The following is a 27918-nucleotide window of genomic DNA, read 5'->3' as shown; positions in this document are numbered from 1 at the left end:
GATGAACATAGGGGAAGAGAAGGAAAGTAAGATGAAAATTGAGAGGGAACCAAATCATAAGAGACTCCTAACTGTAGAAAACAAACTGAGGGTCACTGGAGGGGAGTGGTGGGGGGATGGTTAACCGGGTGATGGGCATTAAGGAGGTCATGTGATGTAATGAGCACTGCAACTGACGAATAACTGAACTCTACCTCTGAAACTAATATAAAATTTTTTTTAAGTTTTAAAAAATAAAAATAAATGTTGCTGAAAAAGAATTCTTAAAACTCAATAGAAACAAAACAAAACAAAAAAACCCAAACCAAACAAACAAACAAAAAACTAAAAATGGGCAAAGGACCTAAATAGACATTTTTCTGAAGAAGACACCCAGATGACCAACAGACACTTGAAAAGGGGCTCGACATGAGTAATCATTAGGGAAATGCAGATCAAAACCACCATCTACATATTCTCATGCCTACTAGCATGGCCATCAAAAGGACAGATAGTAAGAAATGTGGTGTGGATGTGGCGAAAAGGGAACCCTGGGCCCTGCTGGTGGGACTCTAAATTGTACAGCCACTACGGAAAACAGAATGGAGAACCCGCAGACATTTTATTTATTTTTTATTTTTATTTTTTAAAAGATTTTATTTATTTATTTGAGAGAGAGAGAGAATGAGAGGGGGAGAAGGTCAGGGGAAGAAGCAGATGCCCCATTGAGCTGGAAGCCTGATGTGGGACTCGATCCGGGGACTCCAGGATCATGACCTGGGCCGAAGGCAGTCCCTTAACCAACTGAGCCACCCAGGTGCCCCTCCCCCACCCGCAGACATTTTAAAATGGCGCTACCCTGTGGTCCAGCCTCTCCTCCTCTAGGAATATATCCAAAGGAAACAAAGACACGAACTCAAAAAGGAATCTGCACCCCAATGTTTATAGCAGCATAAGTCACAATCATGAAGATGTGGAAACTACTTAGGTGTCTGTCCATCGACGGATGAACGGATAAAAAAGTCATTGTGTGTTTCTGTACAGTGGACTATCCCTCAGTACTAAAAAACAAACCCTAACATTTGTGACAACGTGGATGGAACTTGAAGGTATTATTCTGAGTGAAATAAGTCAGAGAAAGACAAAGACTGTATGATCTCACTTATATGTGGAATCTAAAAAAAAAATCCAGCAACATAAAAAAATCAAAACTCAGAAAGAAAGATGGGACTTCTGGTTATCGGAGGCAGGGATAGGGATGGGGAAGGGGAAGAAGCTGACCAAAAGATACAAACTTCCAGCTATAAGTCCTAGGGGTATCATGCACAGCATGATGACTGGGGCCATGCCGCTAGGAAACTTCAATGAAATCCTGAGAATTTCCATCACAAGGAGAAAATTTTTTTCTTCTTTCTTTTCTCCTTTTTTTATTACATAGATATGAAGTGATGGATGTTAGCTGAACCTACTGTGCTAATCATTTCACAGTACATGTAAATCAAACCATTGTGTTGGACCACTTAAAATTATACAATAATATGTGTCTATTACTTCTCAATAAAATAGGGAAAAATAATAACTCTGCTTGGGGCCCACCCACAAATATATTTGCACTGGAAACAGAGCAGGCAGCTGTGATTCAATCCAGTTGGCCTGGATTGTCCCGAGCTGCTCTCCTCGGGCCACACAGCCCGACCAAGTCACCGACAAAGCCCTGTCTGCGCGGACGGGAGGTATCATGACTCGGACTTCAGAGCCAGCCAGGTCCGTAAGAACCCTGTGAGCTTGGACAAGGAGAGGAACCTTTCTGAAGCTGCCTCCATAGCTGTTAATTAGGGCGGACGTGCCCTCCTTGGAAGGCAGTCTTGAGGACCACTGACTGAATACTTGGCAGAGGGTCTGCATGGTGGGCACTTGTGGGGTGGGGGAGGGAGCATGTCATCGAGTGGAGCAGGTTCAGGACCAGGAATCTAAAGGCAGGCAGCCTAGGAACATGGAAGGGAAACAAGCTTGCTGGGTGATCTTGCTCGAGTCACTTCCCCAGGCTGTGAGATGAAAGTGAAGAAAGAGCAGGTGTTCATCATGGACACCACAAGGTTTGCCAAACTCTCCTTCGTTCTGCTCAGGCAGCTGCTGTCAGAACGCTGGGTGAAATCTAGTGCAGGAGACACTGTCCCCAGCAAGTTATTCAGCCAGTGCCCAGGATGACAGAAACAGACCGCCTTCAGCTATAGCTCTGCAGGGAGTCAGAGCACCTGCATCCTCTCAAAGAGAGACTGTCACCCACACGGGCTCCTTCAGACACTTTTTACCACCCAGCAGGACCCTGTTTTCAAGCAAAATGTTCATGGTGCTCAGCATCTAACCTACGTACCAGTGGACCCCCTGTGGTAGAGTTGGAGGTGGCATGCCCAGGTCCCTGCCATGTAGCTTCCCTGTCACCTCTCACGGAGCCTTCAATGAGGTCTTGTAGCTCCAGCCAGTCTTTCCACAGATGAGAGAGGAATGGTCCAGAAAGGATGAGAGACTTGCCCTTGGGCTCACAGCCAATATCCTAGTCCCCTGGCTCTCATTCCCCAAGAGTCAGTCATGGAGATGATTTTCTCTTTGCTCTACATACATTTGTTTTTCATAGTGTCTGGGATCACTCCAAAAGGGGATGGATAGGACGGAGAACAGGAGTTCAGAAACACCAAGAGTCTTTCACTTCTAGAACTTTAATTCCATCTTTGTCCACAGGAGCTGGATTATTCCGTTGATCCAGAATCCCTGCCTCCTCTTCGGAACCCCGACATCCTCGTGGGCGAGAATGACCTCACTGCCCTCAGCTATCTCCACGAGCCCGCGGTGCTCCACAATCTCAGAGTCCGCTTTGCAGAATCCAAACTCATTTACACCTACAGTGGTAAGGAGAGCGATTCTAAGAGAGCAGCCGTGACCAGAAACACCATGCTTGCTGTCTAGGGTGTCCCGAGTACATTTTATATCCTATTTACGTTAGAAATGTTGACTTCTGCCAAAAGGTACACTTGGACCTAGACATTTGCCCAGATTTTTGTCTGACAAGCACAGACGTTTGATCTTCAAGAGTCTGTTGTAAACAGAAGTGTCTACGGGTGGGGAGAATCTTGTGCAAGACTTAAGATCAGACTCCCAAGAAAGCTGTAACTGGATAAAGCTTGTGTTTGAGTTTCTTACTGGATTTAATACATTTATTACTTACTCTGGGCAATGATATTATCATTATATTTACATTGAGAATTGAAAGAGCTTTCAGTTTTAGGGCATTCCCATCTGTCATCTCCTCCAACCCTAACAGTCGCTCAGAAATGTGGGTGGCATCCACAGGGACCTGAGATCCAGAGCGTTATGTGACCTGCCCCAAGTCACAGGGCACGCTTAATAACTGGCAGAGCTGGGCTTGCTCCTAAGAACCTGGAGAAGCAGGTGACAGTAAAATCCCCAGCACTGCATCGGGCATCTTTCCCCAGGAATCATTCTGGTGGCCATGAATCCTTACAAGCAGTTGCCGATCTACGGAGATGCCATCATCCACGCCTACAGCGGGCAGAACATGGGCGATATGGACCCACATATATTTGCCGTGGCTGAAGAGGCATACAAGCAGATGGCCAGGTAGCCTCCTGCTGGGCGGGGCTCCCTCCTTCTGGCCCAGCTCCCCGCCCTCGTGTGTGCTGGGCCCTCACTGTGGAGGGGGACCCTCTGGCACTGGTCTTGTTAAAGGGGACTGTGGTAGAATGGACTACCTATAACGCAGTAGCAAATGACTGCCTGCGTAACCTGTCTAGACCAGGTTTCCTGGTTTTTCTTCTTCCAGGGAGTCAAAAGTCAAACCTATCAATCTGGGAATGTCAGATGCTTCGCTTGTGGTGTGTTTGGTTGGAGGAATGTTGATTTCTCCACTGTGAGATGCAGAAGCTTTTTCCCTCTGATCCGGGCCAGCAAAATCTTATGATAGAGGAGCACACGTTTTAGCTGTGGGAGATGTAGAGCTTTAGCCTCATTTTGCCACCTGTGTTCTGTGTGGCCCCGTGGAGTTTTTGTTTTGCTGGCGAACATTTATTAAAAGCCTCCTGTGGAGCAGGCCCCGCGCACTCATTCTCATACACCATTGAGGGTACCCTCAGACTGGCCTGCAATGGAGACACCTGGGCAATAAGCTGAGGTTTGGGGGTCACCCACCCAAGGCCACCAGCAAGCAGAGCTGGGATGTGTGCTCGGGGTTTCTGACTCTACGTGTAATGTCCTTTGGCTTCGATGTCCTCATCTGTCAAGTATGAAGAATAGAAACACCTTCCTATCTTTGTAGACCCTTTTGTGGTTCTCAAAAGAACTTTCCAGGCAGTGATCTCCTTTAAGTCTGGCAATGCCCCCATGAAGTGCATTGAGCTTTGCCCTGGTGAACGCAAACCTGAGGCACAGGGCCTAGACCTGCTAACCATTTACCACATAATCCCAGGCACAGCCTCTCCACTCCCTTAGCCTTATTGTCTTTATCTGTGAACCAGACACTCAGGGGGCACCCATTCGTGGTTCATGGCTTATAATCAGGGGGAAGAATGATGACGTGAACAAGGTAGAGTGTGTGGTTCTCTCCTGCAAAAAAGGCTGATGGGCTGATGGATAGTCTGGGACTAGTGTGCCACCTCTACCAGCCGTCGGGTACCCAATGCCTTCCAGATCTTCAGTCCCTAGAGTGAGACTTTCCTCCTGAGGGCACACTAATACTTAGCTGTCTCCTCCATACTCTGGGTGACAAAGTGTCAGAGGGGAAGTGTGTGCCCCTCCTGGTTATGGAGACTCCCTGGAAACCCCACAAAATCCCTCTGCTCACAGCTCTTTGGGCAGGACCTACTCCCATGATCATGCCTACTGACAAGCAGAGCTGGAATATATAGTCTTCCATATGGGCAGCAGTGTGCCCACTAAAAGTTGGGACATAGTCTCTAACAAGGAAGAAAAGGATGAATGTTGAGTAGAGATTTAACAATTAATGACCAATTACTTTGGTCTCTGCTATAGCAAGATTCCTTCCAATTACAAAATACCCATGGTTCTGGGATTTGTCCTGCTCCCTGTAGGTCTCTGTGATGGAAGTTCATGTAGTTCACAGAGTTCACAGAGATGTAGGTCTCTGTGATGGAAGTTCATGGCTCCCAGCCTGATGGGCCAGGGATGCTCCCGAGTATCAGCAGTCTGAGCTCATGGGAGCTATAGGGCTGAACCAGGGTCAAGATCAAAGACCCCGTTTTTTCTCGAGGGCTTCCTGTAACAGTACTGAACGTAAGGTAGTTTTATGTTGTACTTGCTGATGCTAAACTGGCACTTGGAAGAGCCTGGCTTTAAAACTCCCTCCCTGTTCTACCTGGCCAAGGGATACTGGGGCTGTCTGTCACTCACTTCCTCAGAGGCTTGCTTTTTGGGGCAGGAACGCTATCTCTGAGGTCCTTCCAGTGTTCACAGGGAGGCTGCATACTCTGTGTCCTGGGTCAAGTCATTTTACTTTTCTGAACCCCTATTGTACTCTTCTGTAAAATGGGTATATGTGGCATAGACTTTTTTCCAAGGCTTAAATGAGAATCCTTATAAAGTATTTGTGCAGTGTGTAGTATATCAGCAATGCTGGATACCTAGACCAGCATGATAGGAAGATTCTATCATCATTTTACGATGTGAAAAGTTGAGTGCGTTTTTTAAGATCTCTAAAATATGTAGGACACGTTGGTATACTGAGCACATATGTTCCCAAGCATATTTTGAATAGTTGCTCTCCAAAGTAATGTCTTTAAATATCTTATGTTTATGTGGGGATACACAGAGAGGAGTTGACCTGGGCCCGAGACAACTGTTTTCAGAGGCCTGCTTGCAAAGCTGGCCCAGGGCTAGCCTATAGGAGCTTAGATTTTAGGAAGTTTCCCACCCAGCCTAACTGATGAGAGTGACTCACTGTACCTGGATTGTTTGCGTAAGTGATGGAGCTCATGCTGAGTGCCCACTCTCCTTCTTAGCATCTTGAATTTCGGTATGTGCTCGGCTGAGGATGCCTATGTGACCAGCCCTTGGTGAAAACCCTGGGCCCCGACTCTCTGAAGAGCTTCCCTGGTGGACAGCACTTCCCACGGGTTGTCATAATTCACTGCTGAAGGATTTAAGTGTTCATGCCTGGCTTCCTCTGGATTTGTCACCCTGTGCCCTTTCCATGTGCAGATTTACTTTGTATTATTTCACTATAAGTCTTAACCGTGAGGATGGCTATGTGCTGCGCCCTGTGAGTCCTCTAGCAGATCACTGACATAGGAGTGGTCTGGGGGCCCTCAGCATGGGGGACAGAGCAGGAAACAGTTGTGTGTTCAGCTTGATCCCATAGAAAAAGAGACTAGAAGGAAATTCACTGGAGTATTAAAAACAGAGTGATGAAAGAGAGTTTGCCTTCTTTCCACTTGTCTGCATTTTTTCTTCCTGAGTATATATTGCCTTTTTAATAGGAAGAAGTGAGCATTTTAAAAAATCCTTTTATTTGCTTTAGAAACAATAAAAATCAGTCAATAATTGTAAGTGGGGAGTCAGGTGCCGGGAAGACTGTGTCTGCTCGCTACGCCATGAGGTATTTTGCCACCGTCAGCAAGTCCAGCAGTAACACCCACGTGGAGGACAAGGTTCTGGCATCAAACCCCATAACAGAGGTATGCAGCCGGCGGGGGTGGGGAGCAGGGTCACAGGGGACAGTGTGTGATGGAGAGGTGGGTTGGTTTGTGTATGTGTTTTCATGGCTAACTCAAGCCCTCCCCTTTAAAGACAATGGAAGTGAGGGCAGGAAAGTGCACCAACTTTTACGAGCTGATTGGTAAATATTCAGGAATTATTTTGCAAGCTGACTGTTAAACCTTTGGTAGTTTGACATCAGTCATGGTGGGAATATATGCACCTTACAAATTGGCAAATGCTATATATCAAGACCCTTCCTTCTCCACTCCCCGAGAGCCGATCCATTCACACAATGCTAAGGAGGGCAGTGGCGTGGGCAAGGCCAGCCATGCAGGCACTCAGGAGGAAGGAGCCAGCCCTCAAGGGAGAAGGAGCATCTGAAAGTCTCAGGGGATGTCCGAAGACCAACTCTGGCTGCTTTGCAAAATGGGAAAAGGATCGACTTCAATTTATTTGGAAGCACAGCAAAAAAAATTAAGACCATTAGAGTCTTAGACCTCCTCTCTCTGTCTTCTCAAATCAGAATTATGAATAAATATTTATCAGACCATGTATTTTGTTTAAGCCATTGTGTCAGATAATACAGGAGGTGATGGAAAAGAGTAAGACCCGGTCTTAAGACTCCTCTAACATAAACGTACTTTAAAGTTAAATGGAAACATAAATCACAATCTAAGATAGCAGTAGTAAAGTTGTCCAGAGGCACTGCCCAGTGGATGAATTTATGTGATTATTTGTTTAGGATCGATCTTGCCCAGTAGATGGTAAGCTCCAGAGAGGCAGGACCCTGTCCACTTGGCTCACCTTTGCCACCCAAGCACGTGGCCCATAGGGACTCAGTAAATGTGTCATCAAAAAGCATGATGACCTGGGCAGGAAGATTAGTTTGTGAGCATGAGAAGGGTACTTCCAGATGGAGAGTGCTCAGGGACGGGGGAGGGGATGGGTAGAGGAGAAACAGAATTCAAGAGCAGAAGTAAAAAGGAAAAGTCTTGCCCAGAGCATGGAAAGGATGAGAGAACAGAGTTTTTTGGTCAAGTGGAAGGTCTGAGTAGGGAAGTGGTGAGATAAGGATAGAAATCAAGTTGAGGGATGTGTTCTTTGAATCGAGCATCTGTAATATTCAGAGTGTGGATGTGTTGAGGCACTTTATATTGTCTTAGGTCATCCTCCCCACTCTGCAAGATGCAGATTATTCCCACACTACAGATAAAGAAACCAAGCCTTGGAGAGATGAAATAACTGTTCTAGCATTATACAGATAGCGGAGAAGGAACCTGGGGCCATGAAACACCAGAGCCCGTGGTCCAGCTGATCCTGCCCAGTGTCTCAGCAAGAGAGGAGAGCTCTGAATGGCAGGCCGAGGACAAGTCCTGCTCCCCGCGAGCTTTGGACTGCTTTCCTCCTCTTCCCCCAGCCCCTCCGCCCCAACCTCCCTCTGCTAGTCAGACCCCTCCCCAGCACGCAGGACTGGATTTATTGAAACCGCTCCAATAGTGCGGATGCAAAGACCTTTGTAACGTTATCGAGGGGCCTGTGTTCTGCAGGCGGTGGGAAACGCCAAGACGACCCGCAATGACAACAGCAGTCGGTTTGGGAAATACACAGAGATCAGCTTTGACGAGAGGAATCAGATTATAGGAGCCAACATGAGGACGTACCTGCTGGAGAAATCCAGAGTCGTCTTTCAGGTAAGGATATAAACAGCCGTTAAATATCCTTCTTCCCAACTTTCAAAGCACTGTTCACACTTACATACTCATTAGACCACCTGCATTGCTCTGTCACTTGAAGAATCGAATTTCCTATCTTTCATTTGCCTTTTGGCTTTTTTTTCTTTCTGCTTTTTTTTTTTAAAGATTTTATTTATTTATTTGATAGACAGAGATCACAAGTAGGCAGAGAGACAGGCAGAGAGAGAGAGGGGGAAGCAGGCTCCCTGCTGAGCAAAGAGCCTGATGCAGGGCTCGATCCCAGGACTCTGAGACCATGACCTGAGCTGAAGGCAGAGGCTTTAACCCACTGAGCCACCCAGGCTCCCTTCTTTCTGCTTCTTAAAAAAAAAAAAAAAAAAATTGACAGATGGATGCAAGATCAGTGGAGTGATATGAATCCACCGAAGGGAAAAATTTTGGATCCTTCGAGTTTCACAAACAAGTTTATCTTTTCAGAACACAAAAACTTCTTGAAATAGACAAAGCTGTTTAGACCAGCTTTCCTGACCAGGAAGGGAATGGGCTTACAGTTAGTGGGGGGTGTTTAAGAGAAAGGCTCTTTTGTCAGTAAAATGGAGAAAATTCCATAATTTTGGTCCAAGAGAGCAACAGTAAGTGTTGTATTTATTACAAGGAGTAGCTTAAAAATTTCAACTGGTACAGGGGCACCTGGGTGGCTCAGTGGGTTAAAGCCTCTGCCTTTGGCTCGGGTCATGATCCCAGGGTTCTGGGATCGAGTACCGCATCAGGCTCTTTGCTCGGCAGGGAGCCTGCTTCCTCCTCTCTCTCTCTCTGCCTGTCTCTCTGCCTACTTGTGATCTCTGTCTGTCAAATAAATAAATTAAAAAAAAAATTTCAACTGGTACAAATTACATTATTCTCATTTCACAGGGTGTTTTCACTTAATAACATTTTTGGGGGGGTCCTTATCTGGAAGGTGGTCTTAAGCCAACAGAGGGGGAACAGGCTGGGTCACAGTGTTATTGGCCAGAGTAAAAAAAACCAGGTAAATTGTCAGTGTCCCTAAGAGCAGAATTGTCAATCCAGTTTAGCCATCTAAGACCCCTCCATTAAGAGCCTCATATTTTTACTTGTAAAGAGCTGGTGTAATTTCAGGACTTTCCTTTATTTTACAGTCAGAAAATGAACGAAATTACCACATTTTTTATCAGCTTTGTGCATCTGCCCAGGAGTCGGAATTTAAACATCTTAAATTGGGTACGTGTTATATAATGCATGGACATGTCTCTCTTTTATGTAGGGACTTAAATTCCAGGTTGATTTCTTTTTCTTTCTTTCTTTCTTTTTTTTTTTTTTAAGATTCTCTTTATTTGAGAAAGAGAGAGCAGAGGGAGAGAGAGAGAGAGTGAGCACGAGTAGGGGGAGTGGCAGGCAGAGGGAGAGGGAGAAGCAGACTCCCCACTGAGCAGGAGCAGTATATAGGGCTTGATCCCAAGGCCCTGGGATCATGACTTGAGCCAAAGGCAGACGATTAACCGACTGAGCCACCCAGGTGCCCCAAGTTTGCTTTTTTCTTATAGTAATATCACTTAAAAAATACTCTGTCCAAAACAGGCCCTTGGCTTTTGGGGGTAGAATTGATGCATCTAACTAAGATGATAAGTTGAAGGGCAGGGTGGGTCCAGGAGAGGAGACCTTTAAACTCCAGGGTTTTTTTCCAAAGCTCATGGGTGATGATGGTCATCTAGCTAGAGCCACCTGAATAAGATCTCCTGACCCCTGGGACTTGGTGCTGTCAAATCCCTAAACTTTTCTTTATCTGAACTTCCTCGGATGGTTGTTTTCCAATATGCATGACATATTTCCCTGTCTTCTGAGACAGAGGGTCTCTGTCATCATTTGAGCTTCCTTGATGACTCAGGGTCATTATTGTTTGTCGTTCCAACTAATCAAACCACAGGGACAGCAGAACTCTTTGTCCTGTCTCGCAAACAGCTCGATTCCTGTGCTGTCACAGCTCTCTTCCCTTGGTTGCTTGTGCTGGGTTGGTGGATAGAATTGTGTGGTATGTGGGAGTTGAACGCTCCGATCTTGGAGAAGTTGCTTGCATTTGTGAAGAAGCTAAAGTTCCTCAGATTTCGTATGAAGGTAAAACCCATGCCTGTCTGCAGAACAGGATGTGAATAGTGAATTTGGAAGAGCTGTCGGTAGGCCCACCTACTGCTGAGGTATTAGCTGTGCATGTGGTTAATCTCTTGACCGTGGTGCTGGTTCTGTTAGGGCGTACATATATCAAAACTCACCAAAGTCTACATCTTAACCATGGACAGTTTATTCTGTGTTGGGTAATCCTCAGTAAAACTGTACAGAACAGTGAGATACGGGAGCAAGACCCAGGAGCTTTGCGGTCAGACAGGCATGTGTTCAGACTCTTGCCCTCCCTCGGCTCTGGCGCCTTCAGCAACACACTTCACTTCCCTGGGCCCTGGCTTCTGTGTCTGTCACATAGACTCCCACAGAATTAATGGAGTGATGTGTGTCAAGTGCTTATTCTAGTGTATTATGTGTGAGCTTCCTGTCTTGCTTCTGATAAACCTGCGTCACAAATTTCTGTGTCACACACGTAACCATCTTTTGGTTGCAGGGAGTGCAGAAGAATTTAACTACACAAGAATGGGAGGCAGCACGGTCATCGAGGGCGTGAATGACAGGGCAGACATGGTGGAGACACGGAAGACCTTCACGCTGCTGGGTAAGTGGAAATACCCTAGCCAACGTGTGGCCATTTTCTATTTAAAACAACAACAGCAACAACAAAAAAACAAAATGAAAGGCCGGGATGCCCAGCAGGTGTGTGTTCTGAAGACTCCTAATAAATTCTAATCTTAGGATGAGTTGATCAGGATATATTTGATGCCCAAGTGGACAAGACTGGTGCTTTTCCCTTAAAAGATGTAGATATTAATGCCTTCACCTGCAGTGGGGCTGGTTTGCAGTGAGCAGTGGGGGATGTCTGCCCCGGTGGTGCTCTTAAGCTCCTCGGGGCTGACTTCGGAGGAGACTGGTGCTCGGACTGGGGTGGGGTCATGTTGACCCTACCTGGCCCGATAAAATAGCAGACACTTACATGGAACTTACCAGGCATCCCAAGCACTTCATTACCTGTGCTAGCTTGCTCAATTTACAAGCATTTTATGATGTAGACACTAGTATTTCCCCCATTTTAGAGTAAGGGGATGGAGGAGACTCACTTTTTTTTTTTTTTTTTTTTGAGAGAGAGAGAGTTTGAGAGAGCATAAACAGGAGGTTGGGGGGTTGGTGGGGAGCAGAGGGAGAAGGAGAATCCCAAGCAGACTGCCTGCTGAGCGTGGAACCTGACACAGGCTCCCCAATCATGACCTGAGATCATGACCTGAGGTGAAATCAAGAGTCAGACGCTCAACCAACTGAGCCACCCTGGCACTCTTCTTACCACATTTTTATACAGAAAACAAAATCTTGCATTGCTTGGTCTTTCTCCTCCTTGCTTTTCCCACATGGAGCTCACGTTTGGGAAGTGTCTACCTAATGGCGTTGATGAAAATGATCATTTACTTTCCTATAGTGTATTAGTGTAGACACTAACACATAACTGTCAGTCAAAGCTTTGGATCAGTGTGAGACCACAGACTATTTTTACTTCTTAGAGAAAATATTTGCTTCACCAAGTTATTTTCATTGCTGTGGTTTCGGTGACTTTATTTAAATGTAAAAGGCAAAAAATTTGAAGTTAAATATATCAGAGTAATAGGCAACATTACTCTTCAAGATAATTGAGAATGAAACATTCAGGTAGTTGAGAAAGAAAACTGGTTGGTTTCCTAAGCAGAATTACCATCTGATTCTGCCCCTTCCAAATTACTTTTTTTTTTCTTTCTTTTCTCTTGTTTGTTTGCTTTCTTTCTTTCTTTCTTCCTTTCTTTTTTTGAATAGGCTCCACGGTGGGTCTCAAGCCCAATGCAGGGCTTAAACTCATGACCCCGAGATCAACACCTGAGCCGAGATCAAGGATAAGATGCTTAACTGACTGAACCACCCAGATGCCCCCCCCCCCCCCGCCCTTCCAAACCCCTTTAAGGAGAAGGGCAGTTTAAATAGTGTATAATAATGAGATAAGCACTTTTGGTACTGATTACCATGTTCTTAAAGTAGTTGAAGTCATTACTGTATCTATAATGTGCTTTACTGAGAAATAATACCATGTATTACTTCTGGCAGGCAGCCTAGCTCTGGCGGGCCCTGGTGGGACCTTGGTCCACATGCCCTGTCCTCCTTCCCATCTCTCTCCTTCCGACACTCCCTCCTGCCTCTATAATATTTCACCTCACACAAAAGTGATACAAGAGAAATAGAGTAGGCTTTGAGATCAAATAAACATGACTTAAAACCTAATTGGCAGGACTCTAAGGAGGTTGCCCTTTCTGAGACTCAGCTTCCTGATCTATAGAATGGCCATATTCCTTACCCACAGGGCTCCCATAATAACTGGTAAAGAAATGTGTGTGAGAGTCCCTGGTACCAGACTGGGCACGTAGCGGGTGCTTGCTCAGTATGACGGCCTGCCCTCAGTCTCTATTCCCTATTGCTCAAGCCCTAGCCATCCTTTGAGCAAAACCATCCGCTTCTCCATGAAACCTTTCTTAATCCTGTGAGAGCAGCAGCAGCAATTTTTTTCATGATCTCACGCAAATTAGATTATTTTCACAGATGTCCACAGCAGCCGGGCCAGGACTAGGTGTGAGGCAGGAGAGGTGACTAGGGCATGAACTTGAAGGAGGAGTTCAGGCATTCACCCTCAGGGTGGCACAAATGTAGGGTTGGCCCCGGGCACCTGGCTTGCTTACCCTGGTCCAGCCTTGCACCCCTGGCCTAGAGTTTTGACAAAGCCCCCCAAAGTTTTGTGGGGAAGTAGAATAAAACAGTCTACTGCCTCTTGTGGCTTTTAGTGGTGTTGGCTGCCCACTGTGGTGTGTGAAGTGGCGGGGGTGGAAAGGGGTTGGGGCCTGCTCCCCTCTCCTTCCCTTAGTGGGCAGAATGCCAGGAATATGAAGGAATCTGCCCTGCTTACTTTCTATGAAGTCTGTTACCTCAAGATGCTAGCCCAGTGAACTCGCCTCTGATGGCCTCTGTCTTGGCCATTCAATCTTACAATTTAGTATTAAATTATCTATCGTCATGTATTTGCTCCAATATTTTTTTTGTTTATCCTAAGATCAGTCTCTGGCCTTCCAGAGCTCAGTTGTTTTCTCTGGGCATCAGTTTCCCCATTTGATTACTGGGACAGTAATGAAAATACTCAGTTGTTCCAATCATCTTTTGCTGTTTCCCCAAATCTTAATGGCCTAAAACGATGGATCATTATTATTTTGGGTGATTCTGGGGTGACTGGGCTCAGCTGGATACTTGTCAGTGGGGACTACTCTTTGACAGTAGTAGGGACCCCATCCTCTCTGAAGGCTTGTTTTCTCACATGGACTGGTACGGTTAGAAGCACCAGGGACTGGGCAGGCATCTCTCTCTCCACACAGACTTCCTCACAGCACACTGGTCTCAGGGTAAATGGTGTGTACCATGTTGTGGCTCCCTTCTCCCGGAGCGAGTTACAGTAGGCTTAGGTGGGATGTGTAAGATTTTTTATGAACCAGCTTCAGAAGTAAGGCCACGTCACTACTGCCATGTGATAATGGTCAAAAACTCAGACTCATATATAACCCATGGTGAGGGAACTGCACAGGGCATGAACTCTAGGAGGGTGGTGCCCTGGGGGCCATCTTTGAAAAGGCCCTCCATAGCTATTAGGGATGTGGTAAGGATTAGGAGATAATGTCTAAAGCAGTTTAGGGTGGCACCTGGGTGGCTCAGTCGGTTGAGCAGCTGACTCTCGATTTCCATTCAGGTCATGGTCTCAGGGTCCCAGCATTGAGGCCTGTGTCAGGCTCCGTGCTCAGTAGGAGCATCTACCTTGGGCTCAAGTCATGATCCCAGGCTCCTGGGATCGAGTCCCACATCGGGCCTCCTGGTCCTTGGGGAGCCTGCTTCTTCTCCCTCTGGCTGTTGCTCCCCTTGCTTGTGCTCTCTCTTTCTCTCTGTCAAATAAATTACTAGAATCTTCAAAAATAAATAAAAATATAAAAATATAAAAATAAAAATTAAAAAAAAAATAGTTCAAGGAACTTGTGAACCAAAAAGGGGGGAAAAAAACAATAAAAATAAAGGAAGTGCAACACATAGAATAAATGAGAGCTAATTTGCCCAGGAACCTAACATGAAATGGTGATTTGGGTATGAATTTTTGCATTGCACTTACAGCAGCGACGGCAAAAGGGGAAACCTAGTGGGCTGTCGAATTCACATATTGTGTCGTCGCCGGTCAGACCGGCAAGAATGGCGAACCAGAGGCCCGCTGGGGGCCGCTGCAAGTTCCCGCGCCGGCTCTCAGCAGTGATGGCACTAGAGTGTCTTGAAAAAATTCAGGTGCTTATCCTACTAGTGATGAAGTCAGGGAAGAGATGCAGTATTCCTAATTTGGACATTTGTTTTTTCAGGTTTCAAGGAGGATTTTCAGATGGACATTTTTAAGATCCTAGCAGCCATCCTACATCTGGGCAACGTGCAGATCACAGCGGTGGGCCACGAGAGGTCTTCTGTCAGAGTAAGCGCTGCTTTGTTTCCCCTTCCTGTGGTCAGAGGGTCACCAGCAGAGCGTCTCATGGTTACTCTGCTTCTGCATTTTAGCACCAGGCACACTGGGCCCGCTGGAGAGACCAGTTGTCAGGAGCAAGGAAGCAAGGGTTCCGTGGGTAGCTTCCCCTTCAACAGTAGAGGAGAAGATGTGTTCTCTCTGTGTTTTTCTTTAATTCAGTAAATATTTACTAAGTACCTGCAAGCCCTGTTGCAGGCTTTGGAGAAACAGCAGTGAGCAAAACCAAACAAGAAGCTCTTCGTGGGGCTTACGGTCTGGGGATAGGAAGTGGAGGGGAAAAGACACGATCACCGGTTACAGGCTTGGTGGTGGCCATGAGCAGGGAGAAGGAAGCAGAGTCCAGGGTGCAGAGGGGCTGTGTTTCTTGTGTAGAGCACTCAATAAAAGCCTCATGGGTATGGGGGCAGAGACCTAAAGATAAGAAAGTGAACTGTGCCTGTACTGGAGGAAAGAACATTCAAGGTAGAGGGGACAGCAGTGCAGAGGCCCTCAGGCAGGAGCTGTTACTTGACAAATCAGGGGGGTGGGGGGAGTATATGCAAAGAGGAATGAATAAAAGCAGGGGTGGTTTCTGAGGCCAGAAAATGTTGGGGGGGGGCAGGGGAGAGGATGAGGTCATATAGGGCCCTCAGAGCACTGGATATTTGGAGCAGAAAGGACACCTCCCACCTCCTGACACCTGCCCACATCAAACCCCAGGAGTGCTGACTTTCCTCTGGAAATATATTCCCATGTCAGTTCTGTGATTTCTTGATTTAACGAACACAGGGTAAGTGTCTATGCTTTGACAAATTATGAAAAGTGACCCTTAGTAGGGGTGTGTCTTTGGTTCTTCTCATGAAAATCTGCATAAAAGAGAAAATAACACAAAATGAAAAATGCTTCTATGAACTGCAAGGTCACCTGACCTTTTAAGTTTTGTATATATATGTCTATCTTGTCAACTCCCAAGGCCGTGACAAAAGACCACAGGCTGGGTGGCCTCCACAGCAGAAGTTTTTCTTCTTCCAGTCCTGGAGGCTGGAAGTCCAAGATCAGGGTGCAGCATGGTTGAACTCTTGGTGAGGTCGCTCTTCCTGGCTAGCAGACAGCCCCCTGCTTGCGGGGTCCTCATGGCAGAGAGAGGGACACAGAGGGCTCTGGTCTCTTCCTCTTCTTAGAAGGGCACTAATCTGATCGTGAGGGCCCCACCCCTGATGACCTCATCTGAAGCTAATCACCCCCGAAAGGCCCCACTCCAAATACCATCACATTGGAGGCTAGGGCTTCAACATACAAATTTTGGGAGGAAGTGTTCAGTTCATTATATAACAATGTCTATTTTCCTGTCCCCCCTCAAAACACTCATGGGAACAGCTCAAAATTTGGCACATAGGTCATTTTTGAGCTTTCTGGTACCTGTTGCATAGAGGAGAGAGAGCCAAACAGTAGGTGGAACATGTGGTTTTGGGTTCCAGGCTTCAGTCCTATTGTCTTGTGACCAGGAAGTAATTCTCTTCCCTCTCCTCAAGCTCTCACACTAAGCGCCCGTCCCATGCCCACCATGTCCAGCCCTCACCCAGTCAGTTGGCACAGAACTGGCAGGTTCTGGGAGAGGGGATGGTAGGTGTGGGTAGGAGCCTGGTGTGCAGGTGGCAGTGGGTCTCCCTCTGTGCCTTCTCATCGACCTCTGATAAATGGGCTTCTGCCCCTGTTCTTCTCAAACTCCATGGACTAAAGATGTGATATCTTCCCAACAAATTCCCTTGCACGGATCTCTGTCCCATGAAGTTTGCTATGAAGGTAGTATTTTGGAGAAGGAGTTAAAACTCATAGAATAAAAATCCTTTGTCTATCACCCTGAGGAGACAAAGTCTCTGAAAAAGATGTAGAATCTTCATAGCAAATCACCAGTTCTATAACTAGTGATCCTATCTTTGGAACATTCATATCATTCATTTGCATCAGAAACTTGAAATGTTGGGCAGACCCAATCTGGAGGAAGCCATCTTTTTAAGAATTCCTGTCCCTCTCCTCTCCGCCTGCGGCAGCACCTGTAACTCAATGTTTCTGATTCCGATGGTTTAGTTCCTTCTTAGAAGGAGGAAAGCCGTGGTTCTACCATTCTGCTCCCCAGTGGTCAGGCAGGTGAATACAAGCTTTGTGTTACTGCGGTGTTGGTCGGAAGGGGTGTGGGTGGATAGCAAGGAGGCAGCAGAACTTTCTAGATTGATTGCTCCTCTGTAACCTGATGCTTTTCAAGCGCAGCCACGTAGTTTTCCCATCGGCCATGATGACCTCTGAAGATTAGCGCGCCAAGGTAGTTCCCTTGCCCAAGGGGAATGGTAGTGCTCACTCACAAGGGTCACATCTCCTTGCCAGGTGACAAGGACTCTTTGTCCATGCTGGCTGAAGACAGACGGGAACAGACCTTTCCTTGTCTCTGACCAGCGGGGCAGCTGGGACAAAAGCAAGATTCACTTTGTGTGTCCAGGAAAAGCCTTGCACACATTTCTCCTGTCCACTGGGAAGCCAGCTCGGTTAAGGGAGCCCTGTTGTCAGGTTCTCTGATGATGACATCTAGGTACCTCGGGGCTAGACCCTCCACGCAAACCCTGACCACACAGGTAGGGACGGGTAGTCTGGGCATGTTGCCAAGGGAAGAGAGGGGCCTTGAGGACGTGTCCGCGTGTCCAGGAAGGGGAGGATTGCTTCCGTGGCCTGACTCACTGTGAACGTTCTTTAGCCAGAATGACAACCCGGGTGGGACGCGGCCCCAGACTGCCTGGCGTCATCCCAACCGTACCTTGATGCAAGCTCTGTGCCTCTGTAGCCCTCCTGCTGTCCTCCCAGGCCTGCCTGTCTGGTTGGGCCCGGTCATTCTCACGCCAGCTCGTCCTTGTCCCTGGCACAGGCCCAGGTGGAGGCCCCGGAGCCCCGGCCAGGTGGGCTGGTGCTGGGTTCGATGGCCAGACGGCCCTGATGGGGCTTGTGCTTGTGTTTGAAGGAGGATGACAGGCACCTGAAGGTGTTCTGTGAGCTTCTGGGCCTGGAGAGGGCCAAAGTTGCCCAGTGGCTCTGCAGTCGCAGAATCGTCACAACCTCGGAGACAGTGGTGAAGCCCATGACCAGGCCCCAGGCAGTCACCGCTAGGGACGCACTGGCCAAGAAGATCTACGCTCACCTGTTCGACTTCATTGTGGAGAGAATTAACCAAGCGTTGCAGTTTTCAGGCAAGCAGCACACTTTTATTGGTGTTTTGGACATTTATGGGTAAGATTCTCTTCTGTGAGCCTGTCTTTCCTCATTTAAATGTCAAATGGCCATTATTTTTAGATCATTTTGTTCTGGTTTCTTTTTTTGTGTTTCACGTGATCAGAAGGGTGGTGTTCTCTACGTTTGCACGCGTGGATGTTAAGTACAGCCCCCTGGGCTGCGGTGTGTTTCACTTAGAGCACACGACGTAAATGCCGAATTACCAGCAGCCAGCAGCCAGAGCTCATGGGCTGCTGGCCACGGTGCTGACTGATCGCCTGCACTTGCTCCCCGACTTCTCAGACAGAGGGGAAACAACGGAGGCTTACAGGCGGAATCGGGGCCTGGGTGGCTCTGCTGGTGGGAGAGCCCCTGCCAGTTTCCCCGCAGAGGTCCGGAGGAGGGCGGAGCCCTGACACACCTTTTCCACACCGCCCCAGAGGTCCCGCACCTTGCCCAGGCTGCCAGGGTCCGAGGCAGACTCAAAGCCAGGCATCTGAGCCACCAGCCTCGTACACCGCGGAGCTCCCTTCCATTCTCGGACTGGCCCTGCTCCAGCTGTTCTCAGACCATTGGGGGCCAAGTTCCCACCACACTGGGGTTGCTCTTCCTCCTCTTTGCCCGGTCCTCTTTTTCTAAATCCAAGGCCAGACGCATGCCCAAGAGGCCTGTAGAATCCTTAGAGTGTGAGTGAGGACAGGCCAGCGTGGAAGCGAGCTCTGAGGGTCGTTGACGCTCAGGCCTTTTGTTTGTGGTAACTGGCCTCAAACCCCCAACCCCTCTCTCACCCCTCCCAGGGCGGGTCCTGGTTTCTCAGTGAGGGAGAGGGCCAGTCTTTCCATTCAGGGCACTGCAGAGGGCCCCCCCCCCCCCCCCGCCACCGGCTTGGGGAGTGTTCCCCTTACCCTCTGAGCAGCAGCCCAACCTCTCCTCCCCATACAGAGAAGAGAGCCGGCTAGCCCCCACCGTGGCCTGCTGGGGGATGGAGGGAGCAGATGGGCTGTGACGAAGCTGTGGAACTTTTACCCCAGTACAGACAGTAGGCTTTCCCATAGATGTGCAATGCGAGACAGTGCCTCAGGGGAGGTGCTTTGTTTGATTTAGAGTCTGAGTTAATGCATGTGACTCCCAATTAATAGCGAGTGTCAACAGTTCTAATACACTGATCCATTACAGGGATAGTCTAGTAAATGATTTACCTTGTCTTGTGCTAAAAACAGGATTTGAGTGGCCAGTAGACTCTCAGTAGACTTAAAAAGAAACAGTCTTGTTTAACAATGCTCTCTTTTATTGTGGGAGATTTAGGGGATTGCTATAGCATTCTCTTCTGTGCTTTTAAATGTCTTAAAAATAAATAAAATAGTCCTTTAAGGGTAGTTGATTCCATTCATCCCACACATGTTTAAGTGCCAGGCATGTGAGGGGTGTGATTGGGGAGCAGAATAGGCACATGGCCCCTGCCCTCTTGGAACTTAAATTTTAGTGAAGAAGGCAGGCGGGTAATTAGAGATTGGGAAGCTTCTTGGGATGGGAATGAGCAACTAAGCCGGTGGGTGGGCCGGAGGTCAGCAGGGGCTGGGGGAGAGAGGAGGGCAGCTGAGGACAAGCATCAGGGAGTGAGGGCCATGGCAGGCAGGAGGCAGATGAACGAAGCCTGCAGACCCCTGCGATAAGGAATCTGAGGTTTTGGTTATGTGAACAAACCTGAGACAATAACTAAATTTATAAGGACTTGTTAAAGTAGGTCTTAGCCTAAATTTTTAAATTAAAATCCACTTCAGAGATAATATAAGTAGCATGCTTGCTGCCACCTGTGAATTAAGGGTCCACCCTAAAAACCTAAGCTCCCCTCTGAGGGGCAGTGCTGCCGCAGGGGCGAACCCTGTCCCGCCTTTCCCCGTGTGCCGAGCCCCTGCTGCTTGGCCCTTGCTCAGGCACGCCAGGCAGTGTTTGAGAGAACTGAGCTCAGTCTGATCTGGAAATACAGCAGCTTCAAAGGAAAAGTGGCCAGCACTGAAAGCAATGACTGCCGAAGCTGGGAGCCTTGAGGTTTCTGCTCAGAGCAGCACTCAGAGTTGAGGCTCCCCAGCCCGTCGGGGTCTATGTGCTCCTGACCCAGAGTGGGCAAGGCCAGAGGCTGGGGCTTGGGACCCTGGGAGGGAGCACGGCAGCTCCGGATGTGTGGCTCTGAGGAAGTCACAAGACCCCTCCAAGCCTCGGTTTCTGCCTCCGTAAGCCGGGGCCTCCCTCATGGGGTCATTAGGAGGATCAAATGGCATCTTTAGAACCATGAGTATCACTCACGTGAAGTGGTCTCATAGCCCGTGTGCTTCTGGCATTTCAGGTCACAGATTCAGGTCTTTCCATAGGTTTTGAACTTCAGATCTGAGGGCCCATTTTTGGGAGAGGGAGTATGTAAAAGGACAAGGCGATAATCACTGGTATTTGATATTCCACTCCCGCTCTAGAAAGCCTCACCTTTGGCCCTGACTGTGAGCTGTGGGGCACCACGAGGTCCTTTGGACTCTCCCCTGGCCCAAACTGTGTGGGCTCTGCTCCTCCTTTGAGTCACCCTACAGCTGTCTAGAGCCCATTCCAGGCCCTTACCCTGCCTTGGAATTCTAACCTGAGACAGCCTGGCTCAGTCAAGTGCCACTCTCAGGGAACCTGTGGCTGGAGCTGGCAGGAACCACTCAGAAAATTAGAGGATTAACTGAGGCCTGGGGTCAAATGATGCATCTGGCACCCCTTGGTGCTTGGCCTCTGGCCCTCAAGTGTGATGGTGGCGGGGGGGGGGGGGGGGGGGGGGGGGGGGGGGGGGGGGGGGGGGGGGGGGGGGAGTCCTGCTGTTCCTGACCTAGGGCCGTGTTAGGGTCAAGTGAGGTCGTGAGCATCCACCCCAAGACCCCAGGGCACTCAGCTTCCTCCTGGCAGGAGCAGTCGTGTGGCTGGGGTTAGAAGACTGTGCTGTGCTCTGTTCAGCCAACACCATGTCTTTTCCAGAGTGAGAGGAGAATTCACATACGAGTCCAGATTTCTAGCTCCTCTTGGAAATCAAGCGGTCTCCCATTCAGACCTGTGTGCTGATCACGGTCCCGCTGCTGAGGTGGGGGCTGAATGGCTCCCTGCGGTGTAAGCTCCCTGTGGTGTGGTCTCCAGTCCACTTCTGTTTCTGTCCCCACTCGCCTCCTCCCAGGTCTTGACTTTGCAACTCTGGATACAAGTGTTTCAAGTCTGAAAACAGACCTGATGAGGTGTGCTGGGCTGTGGGCTCTTAGACGACCTTGCCTTTGTCCTCCAAGAACTCTGAAACCAGGCCTTGGGGAGGCAGAACTGTGCCTTCAACAGAATGGGAGGACAGGAAAACAGCCTTGCCTTTCCCTGAAAGCACAGCTGTCATAGTCAGGCAGGCTCACGGCTGAGTCTGATAGGAGCTGTGTGACCTCAGGCACGCTTCCTAACCTCTCAGAGCCTTATTCCCTCACCAACAAAGAGGGTAATGGAGTCTGGGTGCTGTTGTGTGAGGCAAATCATACAGCCGATTGGGACCAGCCTGCCTCAGGGCAGGTGTTTTGTACACACCAGATCCCTTCCCCCTCAGCCTGGAAATAATTTATCAACTGCCGGTATAGTAAAACCAGAAGCTTTGGGGGCATATTTAAAAGTGGCCGAAAGCAGCAAACTTTTAAACTGTGAAGTTTGTCAAAAAAGTACTTACCTAAAAACAGATGTGTATGCCCTGCAAGTATGTTTTAACTTGTTTAAACCATATTTCAGTTTTGAAACCTTTGATGTGAACAGCTTTGAACAGTTTTGCATCAATTACGCTAATGAGAAGCTGCAACAGCAGTTTAACCTGGTAAGTGACTTTTCCGCCTTCTTGAAACTAGTTCTCTCAGCCCTTCCTATCCACCGGTTTTCAGATCCCCCGCACAGTGCAGGAGCCCCATGCCAGCTCACAGCACCACCATGTGGCCACATCCTGAAATTACACCTTCCCAGGTGTAATACAATTCCTTGTATTCTAGCCCCCTGGCCAGCTGCTCAGCCACAGTCCATCCCTAGCCCAGCATGTTCACAGACTCTCTGTGCAGCTGGACCAAATGATTGAGTTTCCTGAAGGCCCCACGGCCTTGCAAGCCTCTGTGCCATAACCCACCGGCTCCTGTCACTCCCCCATCCCTTATTCTTCACCTGGCAAATTCTTGCTTGTCTTTTGAAATTCAGCTTCTCCTAAAACATTCCTGAAGAAAAAAAAAATAGTATGACATCATGGAGAACATGGACTTTTATTCAAAGGGAACTGGGTTTGAATCTCTGCTCCCACCTTCTTCCTCTGGGACCTTATGCTCAGATCCTCAGTTTCCTCTTTGGGAAAAATGGTCACTGGTATCTGCCTGTCTGATATTGTTGTGAGGACCAGACCTCACACTGAATCACACCCAGTAAATGTTTCTTTTCTTTCCTTTTCCTCACTTTGGAATTAATCCATGTATAACATTAAATTTCATCCCATTGCAAATGTACGTTATGTACGTAATCTCAAGGATTCCCTGGAAGTTTAGCGTTTAATAACTACGAGTAAAGTTTATTCCCAGTAGATAGGCTTCATCATGCCCTTGAAGTCACCCCATCATCCTCTAAGAGAGCCATGTTTCTCAACCTCCCATTGGGCTTCCCAGCTGGCACGGGGATTCTTCTGTGGGAGGCTTTCTCCTCACTGCCCGTCCCCTCCTGCCACCTGCAGCCAGGATGAGTCTGGGCCAGTCCTCCGGGAAGCCTCCCTGATACTCTTATGGCCTGAACAAGTAGTGAACAGAGCTCTCCATGTTGTTGGCATCTCACACCGGCCCCACGGCCAGCATTCTCGGGCAGGCTGGCTCCACCCAGCCAGAGAGGCTGCACCTGTCTTGGCTAACAGCAGTGCTGTGAGCAGGGAGGAGTTGCAGGACCACTTTGGGTGGTCCCCAGGACGTGGGGTCCCACTCAGACCAGGTGGGATGGTCACATTAGGAACTCTGCAGCATCGGTCATGGGTAAGGACCGTGGCCTGCACCTTAGGGTCTTCCCTAAACATTGCGAACCAGTCAGGTCTCTGTATTTCCCAAGTGCTTATAACCTGGACGTTGAAAGCACACTTTAATGTTCTGTTTTGTTTTCTCTATTAACTTCTGGATTTCCAGCATGTCTTTAAACTTGAACAAGAAGAATACATGAAGGAAGATATCCCTTGGACTCTGATAGATTTTTATGACAACCAACCAGTTATTGACCTGATCGAAGCCAAAATGGGTATTTTGGAGTTACTGGATGAAGAATGCTTGGTAACTTAAAAAAATTTTTTTGTTCAACTTCTGTGTAGTGACAAATGAGAATATTACAAACTGGATTTTTTTTTTTTTTTGGTGTACATGTAAATTCCTGATGTGTTACCCAACTGGTTGGACATTAATGCTGGGACGGCAGTCCATGGAAGGAACCCCAGAGGGCCAGCTGAGCCTTCTACCCTCACCATGTATAGCCCACTGTTGGGTACCATGCATAACCTCTCAGGTCATGTCCACCAAGGAGGAGATCTTTGAGGCTGTCCAAGGCGTATTTAGAATGGATGTGAAAATAGCAGGTGACCTCACACCAGTTGTTAATGACTAATAAGAACTGAATTTTCTTTTATTTCCTCATTCCTGTGAGTCATCCATTGGGAGGGGTAGCTGAAAAATCAACATCATACAATTCAAGAGAAGAGGCCTCTAGTTCTCCTGTTGTTATTTCCCTGTAGGAAGAGCACATTTACAGTGGGCCAGACTAGCAGAGGCTCTTGTGGGACCACAGGGACAAATAATCCCCAGGATAGTACTCATTTTTTGGCTTAAAGATTGTATTGTGGGGTGTTGTATGTAAGTGATGAATCACTGAATTCTACTCCAGAAATCAACATTGCACTGCATGTTCACTAACGAAAACTTAAATTAAAAAAATAAATAATTTTTTTCAAAATTTAGTGGCTTAAAATAAAAGTAATTAATTAATTTTTTAAAAATGTTGTGTCACGATTTTTAAACATAAATTGATTTTAAAAAATACATCATAATGTTGAAGATTAACTGGCCTTTTCTCCCTCGAATTCTCAATTCCATGCTTTTTCTCACAGATTCTCCTCTTGGTCCCACCTGGGTAGCAACCAATAATCCAAGATTAAAGGGCTGGCAGCAGGGCTAAGCATTCTGGATCGATCTAGTGAGGGCAGGGTGCCCAGGCCAAGGCAGCCTCTAGGAGATATTTGTACCTACTCTACACAGACGTTCGCTAGGCAACCGGTGTCACAAAGAAGCCTGCAGGAGTCTTTTGGACACAATGGGGGATTAAATTCGCTGAGTTTGGGTCAAATATCACTGATCACTTCCATATCACCAGTATCAAGAAAAAGTTTTGCAACTAGTTTTGTTTGAGGAAGTAGTTACTAACTAGGCTATACAATGAAAGAAAAGCTCTTTTCCCGAGGTAGGGGTGAAGTGGGGAGGGTTACATTTAGGGGCCAGTCTTTCCCCGTTCAAGCAAGAAGAACCAAGCAAGACATCAAGCAAGATTTCATTCACGTAATGAAATCTATGATCTTTTTGCCCCGAAACTTTAGACTTCTTTGGGAAGAAATAATAGGAATACTGCCAATTTTGCAAAAATAAATTTCTTCATTCTTGAGTTGTTTTTTTTTAAAGATTTTATTTATTTGACAGACAGAGATCACAAGTAGGCAGAGAGACAGGCAGAGAGAGAGAAAGGAGGAAGCAGGCTCCCCGCTGAGCAGAGAGCCCTATGCGGGGCTCGATCCCAGGACCCTAGGATCATGTCCTGAGCCGAAGACAGAGGCTTTAACCCACTGAGCCACCCAGGTGCCCCCATTCTTGAGTTTTATTCTATGTCCATTTCCTTCTAGTTCATAACATTTTGTTTTTCTACAAGGGCATTGATAGGTCTGTATAAGTGGCACTGCCAAGGCTGTTAGGATCAAGTACAGATGTGTGCCTAGATGCTTTATAAAAATGAGCCGCAGACATACGCAGCTCACTCTGAGTCATCCGCTCACCTTGGTTTGTCAGAATTAGTACTTTTCTGTGCCCCTATTAATCTTTCAGCTCTAGTTTTCTCACTCTCTGGTTTCCTTTTCTCTTGCAGTTACCACATGGAACTGATGAAAACTGGCTTCAAAAGCTGTATAATAATTTTGTCAACAAGAACTCTTTCTTTGAGAAACCCAGGATGTCAAATGCATCCTTCATCATCCAGCACTTTGCTGACAAGGTACAGGGAGAGTCTGGGGCGATGCCGTCTGCGTTGGAGCTGGAGAGGTTTCCTAGATGCTGTGGACAGGCAGGGGCTTCTCTGGCCAGACTCAAGTCACACTCGGTCTTGGTGCCTTGCCGTGATGAAGGAGACATGCGCGTGTGTCTAACAGTTTTCAACTTGTTTTTGTCGCAAAATACGAGTTTCAACTGCAGTGCTTTAAAGATAAACGTGTGGCTAGTGGGCCTCATTTCTGATTTTAGATTTCTTGGGAATTCATGAATCTCTTATCCGTTTATTTCCTCTATGAAACGGTTATAGTCAAGACAGCATAATTGTTTTCAATAACGAAAGCTGGACCTTTTTGAGGCTTTCCTTTTTCATTAAGTTGTAATATGTTTATTACACTGATAACATAGGCTGGCTCAAGATGTTGTATTTTCTAGATGATCTTTATTTTTTTCTTTATTGATCTATTTTTTTAAAATATTTTATTTATTTATTTGACAGACAGAGATCACAAGTAGGCAGAGAGACAGGCAGAGAGAGCGAGAGGAGGAAGCAGGCTCCTTGCGGAGCAGAGAGCCCGATGCAGGGCTCGATCCCAGGACCCTGGGATCATGACCTGAGCTGAAGGCAGAGGCTTAACCCACTGAGCCACCCAGGCGCCCCCTCCAAAAGTTTTATATAAATGGTTTTCTATGATAAACAAAACTGAATCTCTTTTTAGAGGCTTGCCTTTTTAACCCCTTCATTCATCATTGTTTAAAAGGAAAAAGAAAAACCCCATGGTACTTAGATGCTGTCTGCTTTTGTTTCTTTGGGAATAATTAAATCCTTTCTCTGCGTAGGTAGAATATAAATGTGAAGGTTTCCTTGAAAAGAACAGAGATACCGTCTATGACATGCTGATTGAAATCATGAGAGCAAGCAAGGTTTGTAAGTTTCTAAGGGGGTAATTAATATTATTTGCTATATAACTTGACATGGACCTAGATGTGCATCAGGAAAGAGTAAGAAGTATGTGGGGTGTGTACTGTCTTGCAGTGGGAAACTGTAGCTCAGACCTAGAAGAAATAACTGTTTTGGAATGGGGACTGAAGTATGTATCAGGCTTCTGAAAGCATCCAAATAAATATCCACTAGATATAAAATCAGAAATCAAGCCGGGCGTGGTGGCGTGCACCTGTAGTCCCAGCTACTCCGGAGGCTGAAGCAGGAGGATTGCTTGAGCCCAGGAGTTCTGGGCTGTAGTGCGCTATGCCGATCGGGTGTCCGCACTAAGGTTGGCATCAATATGGTGACCTCCCGGGAGTGGGGGACCACCGGGTTGCCTAAGGAGGGTGAGCCGGCCCAGGTCAGAAACGGAGCAGGTCAAAACTCCCGAGCTGATCAGTAGTGGGATCGCGTCTGTGAATAGCCACTGCACTCCAGCCTGGGCAACAGAGCGAGACCCCGTCTCTTTAAAAAAAAAAAAAAATCAAAATGTGTGGGAAGTCAGAGAGGAAGAATAGCTAACATATAACCAGTTAAGGGACCACAGTTTACATTTGATTCATTCATTCACAAATATTTCTATAGCACTACCATGTGCCAAGCACTGGTCCTAGATTCCAGACACAGCAGTGAACAAGGTAATCAGGGCTCCCGTCCTTGTGGAGGGACAGACCCTAACCACATAAGTAGCAATGGCAGGTGGTGCTAAGCATCCAAAGGAAACCAGGGCAAGAGAGAAGGAAGGTGACCCAGGGAAAGCGGTTTGGCTCCGATGTGCGAGCTCCTCAAATCCACAGTTCTGTATGAGGAATAGTGTCCTCAAAGGAATGACTTCTGGATTTCTCTTTTCCTCTTCAAACATTTCCTTATTAACATTTGAGACTAAGAATAAGCCATACATGAACCTTCATTGTGTGAATATTTGGTTAGATCATATTTATTATTTTCCTCTTTTAAAAGATCCCCAGTCCTCTGTTCTTATTCAAGTGTTCTGACAGGTTCCCAAATGAGCATGAGGGCTTCTCCTAACAATCATAAATAAGTCCCCAGCATGTCAACTTCAGTTATTAAAACCGATTTATGTTAGAGAATTCAGTGTGGAAATGGCCTGCATCTCATGTACAAAATTATTGATTTAATTCACCAATTTCTTACTCACCCCCAAGCGTTGCCCAGGGTCCATTCTAGAAGATGGATGTGGGTCATGTGAAAGCACAGATGGGTGTCCCGGCTCAACACAAAGCCTCTCAGAGGTGTGGCACGTTCAGACCCACTGGTTTCGCA

General features: G+C 47.3%; 1 protein-coding gene across 4 annotated transcripts in view; it reads left to right on the top strand.

Moving 5' to 3' along the window:
• The window catches only part of MYO5C (myosin VC), a 92711-nt gene that overhangs the window by 14815 nt on the left and 49978 nt on the right, over window positions 1-27918 (top strand). For 3 of the 4 annotated variants that reach the window (XM_047736497.1, XM_047736495.1, XM_047736494.1), the window contains exons 3-14: window positions 2719-2884; window positions 3471-3615; window positions 6527-6683; window positions 8253-8396; window positions 9557-9638; window positions 11026-11133; window positions 14966-15072; window positions 18110-18375; window positions 22135-22216; window positions 23541-23681; window positions 25531-25656; window positions 26490-26573. In XM_047736497.1, coding sequence (XP_047592453.1) covers window positions 3488-3615; window positions 6527-6683; window positions 8253-8396; window positions 9557-9638; window positions 11026-11133; window positions 14966-15072; window positions 18110-18375; window positions 22135-22216; window positions 23541-23681; window positions 25531-25656; window positions 26490-26573 — 1425 coding nt within the window. In that variant the 5' untranslated portion in view covers window positions 2719-2884; window positions 3471-3487. Of the gene's footprint in view, window positions 1-2718; window positions 2885-3470; window positions 3616-5818; window positions 6684-8252; window positions 8397-9556; window positions 9639-11025; window positions 11134-14965; window positions 15073-18109; window positions 18376-22134; window positions 22217-23540; window positions 23682-25530; window positions 25657-26489; window positions 26574-27918 lie in introns of those variants that run through there. The other variant, XM_047736496.1, reaches the window with a different exon arrangement.

This window comes from Lutra lutra, chromosome 7, assembly GCF_902655055.1.
Source record: "Lutra lutra chromosome 7, mLutLut1.2, whole genome shotgun sequence".
NCBI classification, from domain to species: Eukaryota; Metazoa; Chordata; class Mammalia; order Carnivora; family Mustelidae; genus Lutra; species Lutra lutra.
Note: the sequence above shows the minus strand (reverse complement) of the source record. Positions and strands in the feature narration are given on the sequence as shown.